Source organism: Nannospalax galili, unplaced genomic scaffold (assembly GCF_000622305.1).
Source record: "Nannospalax galili isolate Female #2095 unplaced genomic scaffold, S.galili_v1.0 scaffold11, whole genome shotgun sequence".
Lineage (NCBI taxonomy): Eukaryota > Metazoa > Chordata > Mammalia > Rodentia > Spalacidae > Nannospalax > Nannospalax galili.
This window is the reverse complement of record NW_008330735.1, coordinates 6,699,497-6,710,393: the sequence shown is the minus strand read 5'-3', so window position 1 is coordinate 6,710,393 and position 10,897 is coordinate 6,699,497. Positions and strand designations below refer to the sequence as shown.

General features: G+C 37.3%; 1 protein-coding gene across 2 annotated transcripts in view; it reads right to left on the bottom strand.

Annotated features, from left to right (window-relative positions):
• Nucleotides 1-5,033: 5,033 nt before the first annotated feature.
• Nucleotides 5,034-10,897, bottom strand: part of Hipk3 (homeodomain interacting protein kinase 3) — a 107,656-nt gene continuing 101,792 nt past the window's right edge. For both annotated transcript variants that reach the window (XM_008851608.1, XM_008851620.1), the window contains 2 exons: nucleotides 10,615-10,742; nucleotides 5,034-8,925 (listed from right to left, as the gene is read on the bottom strand). In XM_008851608.1, the coding sequence (XP_008849830.1) occupies nucleotides 8,449-8,925; nucleotides 10,615-10,742 (605 nt within the window). In that variant the 3' untranslated portion in view covers nucleotides 5,034-8,448. The remainder of the gene's footprint in view (nucleotides 8,926-10,614; nucleotides 10,743-10,897) is intronic.

Genomic DNA, 10,897 nt, shown 5'->3' with positions numbered 1-10,897 from the left:
TTTGACTTATCTTCACATAGGTGGAACTGGTAAAAGAAAGGAGCCAGGGACTTCTCCCAAGTCCATGTGACCCCTGAGGAACAGATCCTCAAATGACCTTAAGAGTAAAAATAAATCGGTTTATCTGGACCAACTGTATGGCCTTAAACACCCAAAAGGAAAGTATAACCGAAGATTAAATGGGCCAACACAGCTTCATAAGAGTCCATATGTATAGCTAAACGCTACATAACAAGCAACAATGCCAGACAAGCAATACCTTCTTCTGAGTTGTTCGCCAGGGTGGCCAAAGGGACTCCCAGATAGTAACCCAGCATAGAACTGGGAAAATGAACAGCAGACCCCAATCTTATCTAAAGGAATATTGACAGCTGATTGCTGCTAGATGAGGAACAGCTGACCTTCCTAAAACAAAGACCTCTAGATAGGCTGACTAGATTCACCAGATAGACAAGCAGTGGGGAATGGCTGGGAGTGCCGACAACACAGCCAGCAGTAGCAGGGATATCAGAATATAAGGGCTCTAGTAGGGGGAGGGAGGCTATGGGAGGGTGCCAACTGGGAAGTTGGTGTATAGTTGAATAAGATGGTTTGGGATGTTCTGTGTGATACACACACACACACAAAATCCACAAATTTTTTTATATGTATTATATTTGAGGAGGAAACATGGAAATTTACGTCATGTTAATTAGTAGAGGTGATAAACATTACCATTGAAATCTACTGGATGACTTTATAGACATACACAGGCACCAAGGATCCAAGTGCAACCGATTATGACTAGTAATCAGATGCATACAGATTAGAGATGCCTGCGCCAACATCTCAGCATTAGTAGCAAAAACGAGTCTTTCTGCAAGGAACAATATATTCTAAAATGAAATGGAAATCTTTTTTAAAAGTTAAAACTCATTCAATTTTATGCCTTACAGGGCTTATACCAAATTCAATATTGTATAACTGTATTAATTCAACTGTGAACCTAGAAACTTGCAGCCACTTGTGAAAGAGATGTACTCTTGCTCTGGAGTGTGTTACTGAATATGTTAAAGCTGTAGTGAAATGTTTCTTCTAGTCATGTAGTTATTAAAAATTACAAAAAATGATTAAAAAAATAATTCTTCAATGCATAAAAATTTGCTCCTTAATAATTAGTAATGTGAAAAACATTACCATTGAAATCTACCTGATGACTTTATATCCATGCTCAGATGCCTAGAAGCTCAGAAAGTAACTGACTGTGTCTAGTAATAATCAGATATTTAGAGATCAGAAACGCATGTGCAAACATCTTAATGTCAATTGCATTTAAAATGAATTTTTCTATAAAAAAAGTTTGGGGCATTAAAATGTTTGAGATTTGTAAAACACACATAAAGCTTATACTACAAATTCAAGTAAACTATGACAGAATCTAGGCTGGTGAGATGGTTTAGCAGGTAAAGGCACTTTCCTTACAAGCCTGATGACCTGAGTTCAATCCCAGGAACCCATGTAAAGGTGAAGAGAGAACCAACTCCATAAAGCTGTCTTCTGACCAGTGTCATGAACAACTGCACATGCTGCACACACTCAGGCACACCCACACACTAATAAAGGTTTTTTAATTAAAAAACAAAGTATCAGAATCTAAAAGTTGCCTAAGTGTATATTAACTGAAAGTTTCAAGATTTTTTTTAATTTAAGAAATTTTTGGTAACTTTTTAAAACTCAATTTTTCTGAACTTCCCATGCATATTGCAACCATGTTACCATTTTCTATGACAGAAAGTATGTAAGAAGAAAACAACGCCATCACAAAATGTTGACACAAGAACTACCATGAAATGGACCACAGACCTAACATAAAAACTAAAACTATAACTTCTAGACTACAGAAGAAGGTGCTTACCACTTTGCAATGGGGAAATGTCTTATGAAACAAAAAGCAAAAATCATAAAGAAAACAGCATTACGGTTGGGCTTTATCCAAATTCAAAGCTTTTACTCTTCCAAATACTGTGTCAAACTAAAAGGAAGCTGGGTATAATGGCACACAGCAGGAGGATATGGAGTTCAAGGCCAACTTGGGCTACATAATGAAAGATTCTCCTTCCTCCCTACATCCCCATCCAGACTAGAGGGTCTTAGCTTCTACTCTAGAAGAATAGGACTGCAGTGTATTCTTCCCGGGCCAGTCAGACTGATCTTTAAAACACACAAATTAGGTTGCATTATTTGGTGACTTACAATTCACCCATAGTGCCTCACAATGTATGGAATTAAGTCCACACTCTTTTCTTTGGCAAAGGTTGCAAGCCTGGCCCTACAGTGGCATTTCCCATCCACACACTGCGTTCTGACACAGTGGCCACCTTCCTTTCTTGTTCACATTAAAAGCTGACGTTTGAGTTAAACCTTTGTACTTGTTTCTCCATTGCTTGGCTAGTCAGCTTGCTGCAGTGACATGCCTCCTACAGTCACTTAGGGAGCTGTTCAACTCTCCCTCCCCCACCAAACACACACACTATAAGGTAAGAGCCATAAGGCAAACAGTCTTCTGTTTTATTCACTGACAAGTGCCCAACACACAGTACTTGGAGCATAGATGGTTAACAAATATTTTTATGACTCATGGTGCACCTGTGATGTGCCAGGTCTTGTACTGGTACTTGTTGCCTCATTTAAGTGTGCTGCTCAAAGACTTTTCCTTTTCTTTAAAAATAATTTATTGAGAATTTCATACAGGGATATAGGCATATAACGTGATTTGATCAAATCCATGCCCACTCCCTCCCCTCCAACTCCTCCCATATCTCCCCATCACTTTTTTTCTGATTTTCTGATAACTTTATGTACTCCTTCTTCTTCTTTTTCTTATGGGGCTTTTTGCTACTCTAACATTCCCCTCTCTGAAGAGGTAGCCCTAAAATCTTTTAAGGATTAGATAAGAGCTCCCAAATACTTTCGACATTTTTGGTCTTTGGAGTATGCTGCTAAGATGCCCAATGACATTTTGACTTTTAGCCAAGAAGTTGACTTCTTTCCTTTGGGGTCTTTTTACACTAACTACCTAGCCAATTCCTACCTCGTATTCTTATCACACCATCCTCTGAAGAAGTTAGCCAGCTTGCAGATAGGGAATCAGGACGCAGACCACTCTGGCTTCTTCCATGCTGAACAGGGACACAGGGTGAGGCAACTGGGGTACCCCATTCAGTGGGTCTATCTAAAAGACTCCCAGATTGCATAACTCCTATCTGTAGGGGGAAAAGAAAGTCCTTGACTGGTGAACAGGAGATGTGGAGAAAAAGTAAATGGAAGAGTAATTAACATTATAAGTTCCAGACAGGGAACTAGAAAAAGTCAGAACAGGGCAAATTTCAAATGTTCATATGAGAGTCCATTGGAATTTCTTGATGAGAGCTTCCAAAAGCATCCCTCTGTTGGGTTCCTCATTTTTCTTTTGTCTGCCAAGGCTGGACTCGAGAGTGATGAATTCAGGATTTGTTTTCAGGCATTTTGATAGCCATAGGAGTGGTTAGAATGAGTGTCAGTTCCCTCTCAAAGGCTTCTAGATAGGGAGAGAAAACAAATTTATCCATCATTTTTAGACCAATAGCTGGTTGTCTCCCTTAGCTACAGGTGGGCACTACAGTATTGGAGACCAAGATTTGAAGTCTTACATCTGAGCAGCTCTGACAAGTGTAATCCCTTGAGCTCTTAAAGAAATATACTGATCACTTTACTCTTTGATTCAAGGACTTTTTTCATCCTGTACCTTTTATCTCCTTCAGAAACAATTTCTATATTCGTAGATCCATTTAAATAGCTGAATACTCCTTGTCAGTCCCCAAAGTTGTTTACTTTTAAGCAGACTGCAAAATCTGGATTTCAGCCAGGCATAGTGGTACGTGCCTTTAATCCCAGTAGTTGGGAGGCAGGGGCAAGCAGACCTCTTCAAAGGCCAGCCTGGTGTACATAGTGAGTTCTAGACCAGCTGGCTATAGGGAGACCCTGTTTCAAAAAATAAAAAACAAAATCTGGGTTTCATCTACATGTAGGAGCGGTGTCTGAACCTTAATGGCAATGTTCTAGTTTTTTGTTTGTTTTGCCTTTTTGTTGGTTGTTTTTTTGACAGGGTCTCTCTAGTCACAGCCCACTTAGAAGTCACAATGTGAACCAGGGTGGCCTCCATCTCGAAGAGATCCACCTGCCTCTACCTCCCGAGGGCTGGGATTAAAGGTGTACACAACTATGCCTGGCAATGTTCATACTTTTTAAGAATTCAACTTCATAACAATGAACAATGACTAGAGCAAAAGAAACAAAGTGTTCATGAAGCTATCAGGCAACTAGGATGCTCATATTCTTCAAAGTGTGAACTAGTTCTGGTATTTTGGAATGCTGTCTGTCAGTGTCTAATAAAGTGACATCTATATACCTTATACCTGCATACATACTGCACAGGCAGACATGTGTCCTCCAAAAGCTAAGACAAAAATATTCGTAGCAGTGCTATTCAGAATACCTAAAAGGGCAAAGTACTGCAAATAATCATCAACAGAGTAGATAATGGTGGTATTTGCACACAGAAGAACACTGTAGAGACAGGCATACAAATGTAATTGTATATAAGATGTTGAATAAAAGAAAACAAACTCTAAAAAGCTCAACATTTTTTACTTCAATTAAAACATTATGGAGAGAAATGTGTATTAACTGGTTATGTTCTAGCTTAGCACTGGATCTGATCCCATGCACCAAGATAAAAGGCCCTAATTCCTGTTATTCCTGTAGAATGCTTTCCCCCAAACATTCCTGTAGATCTTTCTCTAAAGTTAGACATGCAAAGAATGAGGTAGTATTTGAGAACATAAATTGGCTTAGGACAACTACATTCTTTCAAAGTCTGTTTCATATTTCAAACATTCCTGTGACTGCCCTCCCTGCTCTCCATTCATGCATACTGAACAAGAAGTATTTCCCTCAACGCCAGCTTTCCCAATCCCTGCCCTTAAGTAATCCTGAAGTGGAAAAAAAGTCAGCAAGCTGTTTGCTGCAATATATATATATTTTAATTCAAAGTGAATCAACAGTAATACACCATAAATTCTTATTTTGACACTCACCAAAATAGTCACCTGGAAAACCCGCTTTTTGTGACAAAGTACAGAAGGCTTGGTCACATTTAAATCACTGAGAACTAGAGAGAAATACTATCGCAAACTGTAATAGACATTACATCCATAAAAATTTTCCCAGTCCTTATTGTAATATTGCACAGTGCAACTGCTACATGGCAAACTAGTGTAGCATAGAAGTCAAAGCAAAAACAAACAAACTAAAGAAAGAAAGCCACGAGAGTAAAATTGTTAAACAGTTAACAGTTCAAACCAAGTCATAGAATCCGTATCACTGGGATCGTTAAAACAAATCTTCCTACACCTTGCAGTGTATGATTGAACTTATACTTAACCAAATTTAAAATTAGCAGTAGAAATCTTAAAATGAAGTTTTTGCTAATAGAGTAACATATTTAATTAAATACCCTGAAGAAAAAACTCTAAATATCAAGATAATTGATTAAAAATTCATTTTCAAATTATAATAGCACACTAATATGCAACTTGGAAATCATGCAGTGTTTTATTTAAAACATTAAAACAAAAAAAATTAAAAAGTTTTAAAGGGAATAAAAATCCAGATTCTGTCAATATGCTAAAATTGGACTTTAGTGGGATTTTGAAGTTTTTAATTTTTAAATACATTAAAAAGTCCATGACTGCAATGAATCAAGAGCAGTATACTTTACTAGGGCATGCCTTTAGTAATCATTATTTACTGTGGTATGAAAATGTTGACCATTACCATTTACTGTCAGTTTAGCAAGGCTGCTCCAGTCATGAACTTAAATACAGAAAATACATCATTTCAGGCAGCAAGCATGGCTTACTATGAGATTTTGTATCTGTTGTGATACAATCATCCTTGCACATGGTGTTTCTGAAACATCCATCACCAGCACTGAATCTTTTCCAATCATCAGTAATCTGCTGGACCATATAAATAAAATGAGAAGGCTATGGAGGGCAGCAAGGTTACTTAAATAGCGACTCCATAAATGTGTCATCTGTAAATAATCTTTTAAATTAATCTCAGTCTACTCCTTTTTATGTGTATTATATATATTTCTATTTATATAAAATGCATAGAATCAATTACTAAAAACACTGAAACCTGTGGGGAAAATCAAGTCCTTCATTTTCAGTGTGACTAAAAATGTACTGCTGGTTTTTACTTTATGATCTAATACTGCAATTTTTAAAATCAACTTCAGGCACATTTATGTTATTGATAATTATTAAATAAAACACTGCTGTGTTAATAGAATAAAGGAAAATGTATCCATTATTAGCGTATCATCAGCGCTATACTGGAGTTGTACTAGTGGTATACAATTCACTTATTAAAGAAATGCTATAAATCCAAAACATTTGGAGTTTTACGAACAAATGCTTTGTACTGTTTCTTCCAGTAAATGCTGTAAGGTTATATTCCATATTTTTAAGGAAAAAAAAAGTTAAGTCAAACCTGCAAGATACAGCTTTCTCAAGTGTCTACAATACCAGTATGAAAATAAAAAAATTAAGTTACATTGATACATCCAAGTTCTTTATATGCAGTGATGAGCACAAACATTAATAGAGATAAAATACTGATGCAAATAACACACCTCAAAATAACATACGCAATTATTTTCCATCATTTACAATACAGTAGTTACAATGACACTCCAAATAGAAAAGCAAAGTAAAAAATCAAAACCCCAACTTCTATTTCATGTAATTAGACTTATACAGAAATTAGAAGGCTAAATAACAACTAGTTAATCACCTAATTTCACAGCTATCTGAAGTGGCAATCGTTATATAGCAGCTTATCTATGATACATTCAAGATAAATGATACAATTATTACTTGCCTGTAAGCTAAAACACAGCCTTGGTTTAATACCTTTCCTTAAATTCCACCTCTATACTACAATATACTTGAGGTCTATGCAAAAAGTAGCTACCTTTTATATAAGAAATGGATGATTAAGTCTTTGGTGCTGTAAAAGCAACTTCATTTAAACATCACCACCATCACCACCAAGGGGAGGGGGAGAGAAAAACCCAATACACACTTCCTAGGATAAAAAGCATGTAATTTCTGTCCCTGACGGAATGTATTAAATAAGCAAATACCACCAACAAGCAAAACAAGTACTACAATGTAAAAATACTTTTAAAAAATAACCAAAACCAAAAACCTTCTCACATGCATAAATGAAAAATTTCACACAAAGAACTCACATCTTTTCAAGCTTCAATAGTAAATATTCTGCTACTACGTATTAAATACTGCATGGTCTGCCCAAGCTAAGATGAAACCACATCATGAATCAATGAGCATTTTGCATTTTCTTTCAATATCTACTCAAAGTCATGCCTACTGCACCGCTAAATATTTTATTAAGTCCAATTATACAGCAAACACTCCCAAAATAAACTTAGATTGTATTTCAGTTTCACTTAACGGTATGTAAAATGCTGTGCTGTGACAGTTATCAACTATCCTATCGTTACTGAATCAAGTTTTCTTAAGCACTACTACTGCTTGCTTTTCTTGAAGCTAGATCATCCTGAAAAAAATCAGACAGCAGAATTCAGCTATAGCAAACATGCTGCCCTCTTAATAAGGAAAAAACAGCTACTATCTGAAATCATACCACACAAAACCAAAAATGAACATTATTCTATTGAAAGAAAACTAAAGAGTAGGTCTGAATTTTAAGTGCTGCAGTCCTCAACATTTATAGATAGGTAATAACTTGAACAACCTCAAATATTTAAGGCACTATGTGTGGGAACGGTTTACAATGCAGCAGAGATATTAGAACAACATTAAGAGCAAAGTCTAGGCAACATTTTGCCCATGCAAAAGACACATGCAAATGTAAAGAACAATAGCTCAGTTTCTTAGGTTAAGTGACCCAACATTTATACACTAAGACACAGATAACACAATTCACTTGTATGCTGTAATTCTGACACATGTGCATCTGTTGCTCTAAGTCTATACACAGAATGGCTTCCCAAATGTGGACGTGTCTTGCACTAGTTAGAAGGCAATTTTATAAAAAATAGCAGGAGCAAAACTGGACTTCTGCTCCCATAAGTCACCTGTCTAGAGTTACTACCTAAGAAGATAACAGGACCAAAGACAAGTTATACCAAATGTGCAAAACACATTAAAAGTCAGATTTTTTTTTAAAGCTCAAAGTTGTTTAAATTGCACCCAAGTCTACATGATTCAAAAATAATTTTCTTGTGCCATGGCTAATATTTATTAAATACCATGTTTTTATTTTTAATCAAATGTTTGTATCATTGAGCTTCCTCAATATACCGTTTTTGAGTTTTCACATATATGGATACTGGCTGAGTTTTGTTGGACTCAGTGGAAATCCAGTATATGCAGGTGATGCTGCAATGTAAGAATGTGGAGGGAAGATTGGTTTGTACTGAGTCTGATGAATGGTTGGGGATGGTAACAGACGGGGATTTATGCCCACTGGGACTTGGTGAAGTATGCCACTGGGATGGGAGATATTGTAAGTTGGATGCTGTAACATAGGTCTTGAGGTACACGGAGAGGCTAAGAGGTGGGCCACTGGTGCAGCACTGCTGAGGGTAGCTGATGACGGGTATGGAAGTAGAGTAGGTTGTCCTCCGAGGTGCGTGTTTCCAGCCAGATGGGTATGTACTGCTGTGTGGTTAGGACTTCCGTGAGAAAGAGTGAACGGATTACTGGTAACACTGGTAGGGATATAAGCTTGCTGTCTTCGATGGCCGAAGTTTCCATTCCACTCTTGATGTCCAGATCCAAAATGCTGAACCTAATCAAGAGAGAGAGAGAGAGAGAGAGAGAGAGAGAGAGAGAGAGAGAGAGAGAAACTGAACAGCGTATTTTAGAAGATTAAAAAAAAAAGAAAAAAAGGGACTGTGCCTGATAGCTCATACTGGATCTCTCTCTCTCAGAATCTATTTTGCGCCAAGGAAAAGAAAGTACATTAGCATTAACATTTTCTTTTTTTAAATTTTATTATTTTTACTTTATGTGTTTAATGTATTGCCTATACATATGTAAGTGCACATGTCATGCAATGCCTGCAGAGGTCAGAAGAGGGTGTCAGATCCCCTGGAACTGGAGTTATGGATGGGTGCTAGGAACCGAACCCAGGTCCTCTGTAAGAACAGCCAGTGCTCTTAACTGCTGAGCCATGTCTCCAGTCCCAAACATTAACTTTTTCATATATATTACTATATAATGTTACGTCAGCACTGCAACTACTGCTACTAGTATTGATATCCCCATTACTAACACCTATAATTTGTACAGAAGTTATTATAAGCAAAGCTTAACAATCATATATACAATTTTGTTAAATCTCAAAACAATCCCATGATATAATTATTCCCATTAACTCTGCTCCACACCAGTTGAAGAGACATGGCTATATTAGTGGCAAAACCAGGATGTGGAGTCATGTCAAACTCAAATACCTATAATTTTCTTTTCCCAACTACCAAGTAGTATCAAATAGATGGAAACTTCCCAGTAAGGTCAAATGATCATCTCTACTAACACACCAGAAATGGAGCTGCCCAGCTGGGCCATGCCCGAAATACCAGAACCTGGGAGACAGAAGCAGGAGTCTGAGTTTGAAGCCACACCTGGGCTACATAATAAGTTCCAGGCCAGCACGAGCTACACAAGTTGAGACTTCATCTGTGAGAAACACAAAAAGGAAAGAAACAGAAATGTGGCCAGAAACCAAGTCTATGTTCTTAAAGTGGTCTAAGACAACAAATACTAACAAATTCTCTAAGAAAATCTAAAGAACATAAGGAAGAAAATGGGTTTTATAGATAACATGCTTAATTAGCCTATTAGGTAGATTATTCTTCAGTCACTTAAGAAAATAAAAAAGGGGGAAATTATTAATACTGCTTAAGGTTTCAGAATCCTTTTGTTCCAGAAAGATTGCAAGACTAGCATAGTTGTGTACACTTGTAGTCCAGGCACTTGAAGGTCAGAGGCAGGAGGATCCCAAGTTCAAGGTACAAAGCTACAAAGCAAGGCTGAGTCCAATCTCAAAAAAAAAAAAAAAAAAAAAGAAAAAAAAAGAATCAAAACCTGGGGCTAGGGAGATGGTTGAATGGGTACAGTGTTTGTTGTGCAAGCAGGAGGACCTGAGTTCAGAGCCTCAGCACCATGTAAAACACCAGGTGTGGTGGTGTGCATCTGCAACCCCAGGACTACAGAGCAGAGGCAGGCAGACTCGGGCTCACAGGCCAGCCAGTCTCACTGAAATGCTAAGCTCCAGGTTTAGTAGAGACCTTGTCTCAAATAATAAGGAAGAAAGCAACAAAGGAAGACATCCTGACATCAATCTTTGGCTTCCACATGTGCTCATACAAGCAAGCAAACCTACACACACACACAATAAAGAAAATAATAAAGTAAACCAAAATAAAATGCTAAACTTGAACCCCAAAGACTTAAAAATGCACAATAAACACACCTGGCTGAAGTTCAAGTGCTGCTGCTGGAATGCTGATGTCAGTTTTTGCTGACGATTACCCATGGCAGAAGGCTGGTTCAACTTTCCAGGGGCAGGTCGTCCTTTTATTAACGGCTGGCATGTAGAATCTGGCAACAATAACCACCACCAGGGAATTAGAGTGGGAGTTTTCTCCTTCTCTAATGAGAACTAGGAATGTGTTTATGTGCTTACACAACAGCAATTTAAGAAACTTAATTTTAAATCTAAAGCAAATGTTATGGTTTCAAAGCATTGGGTGACA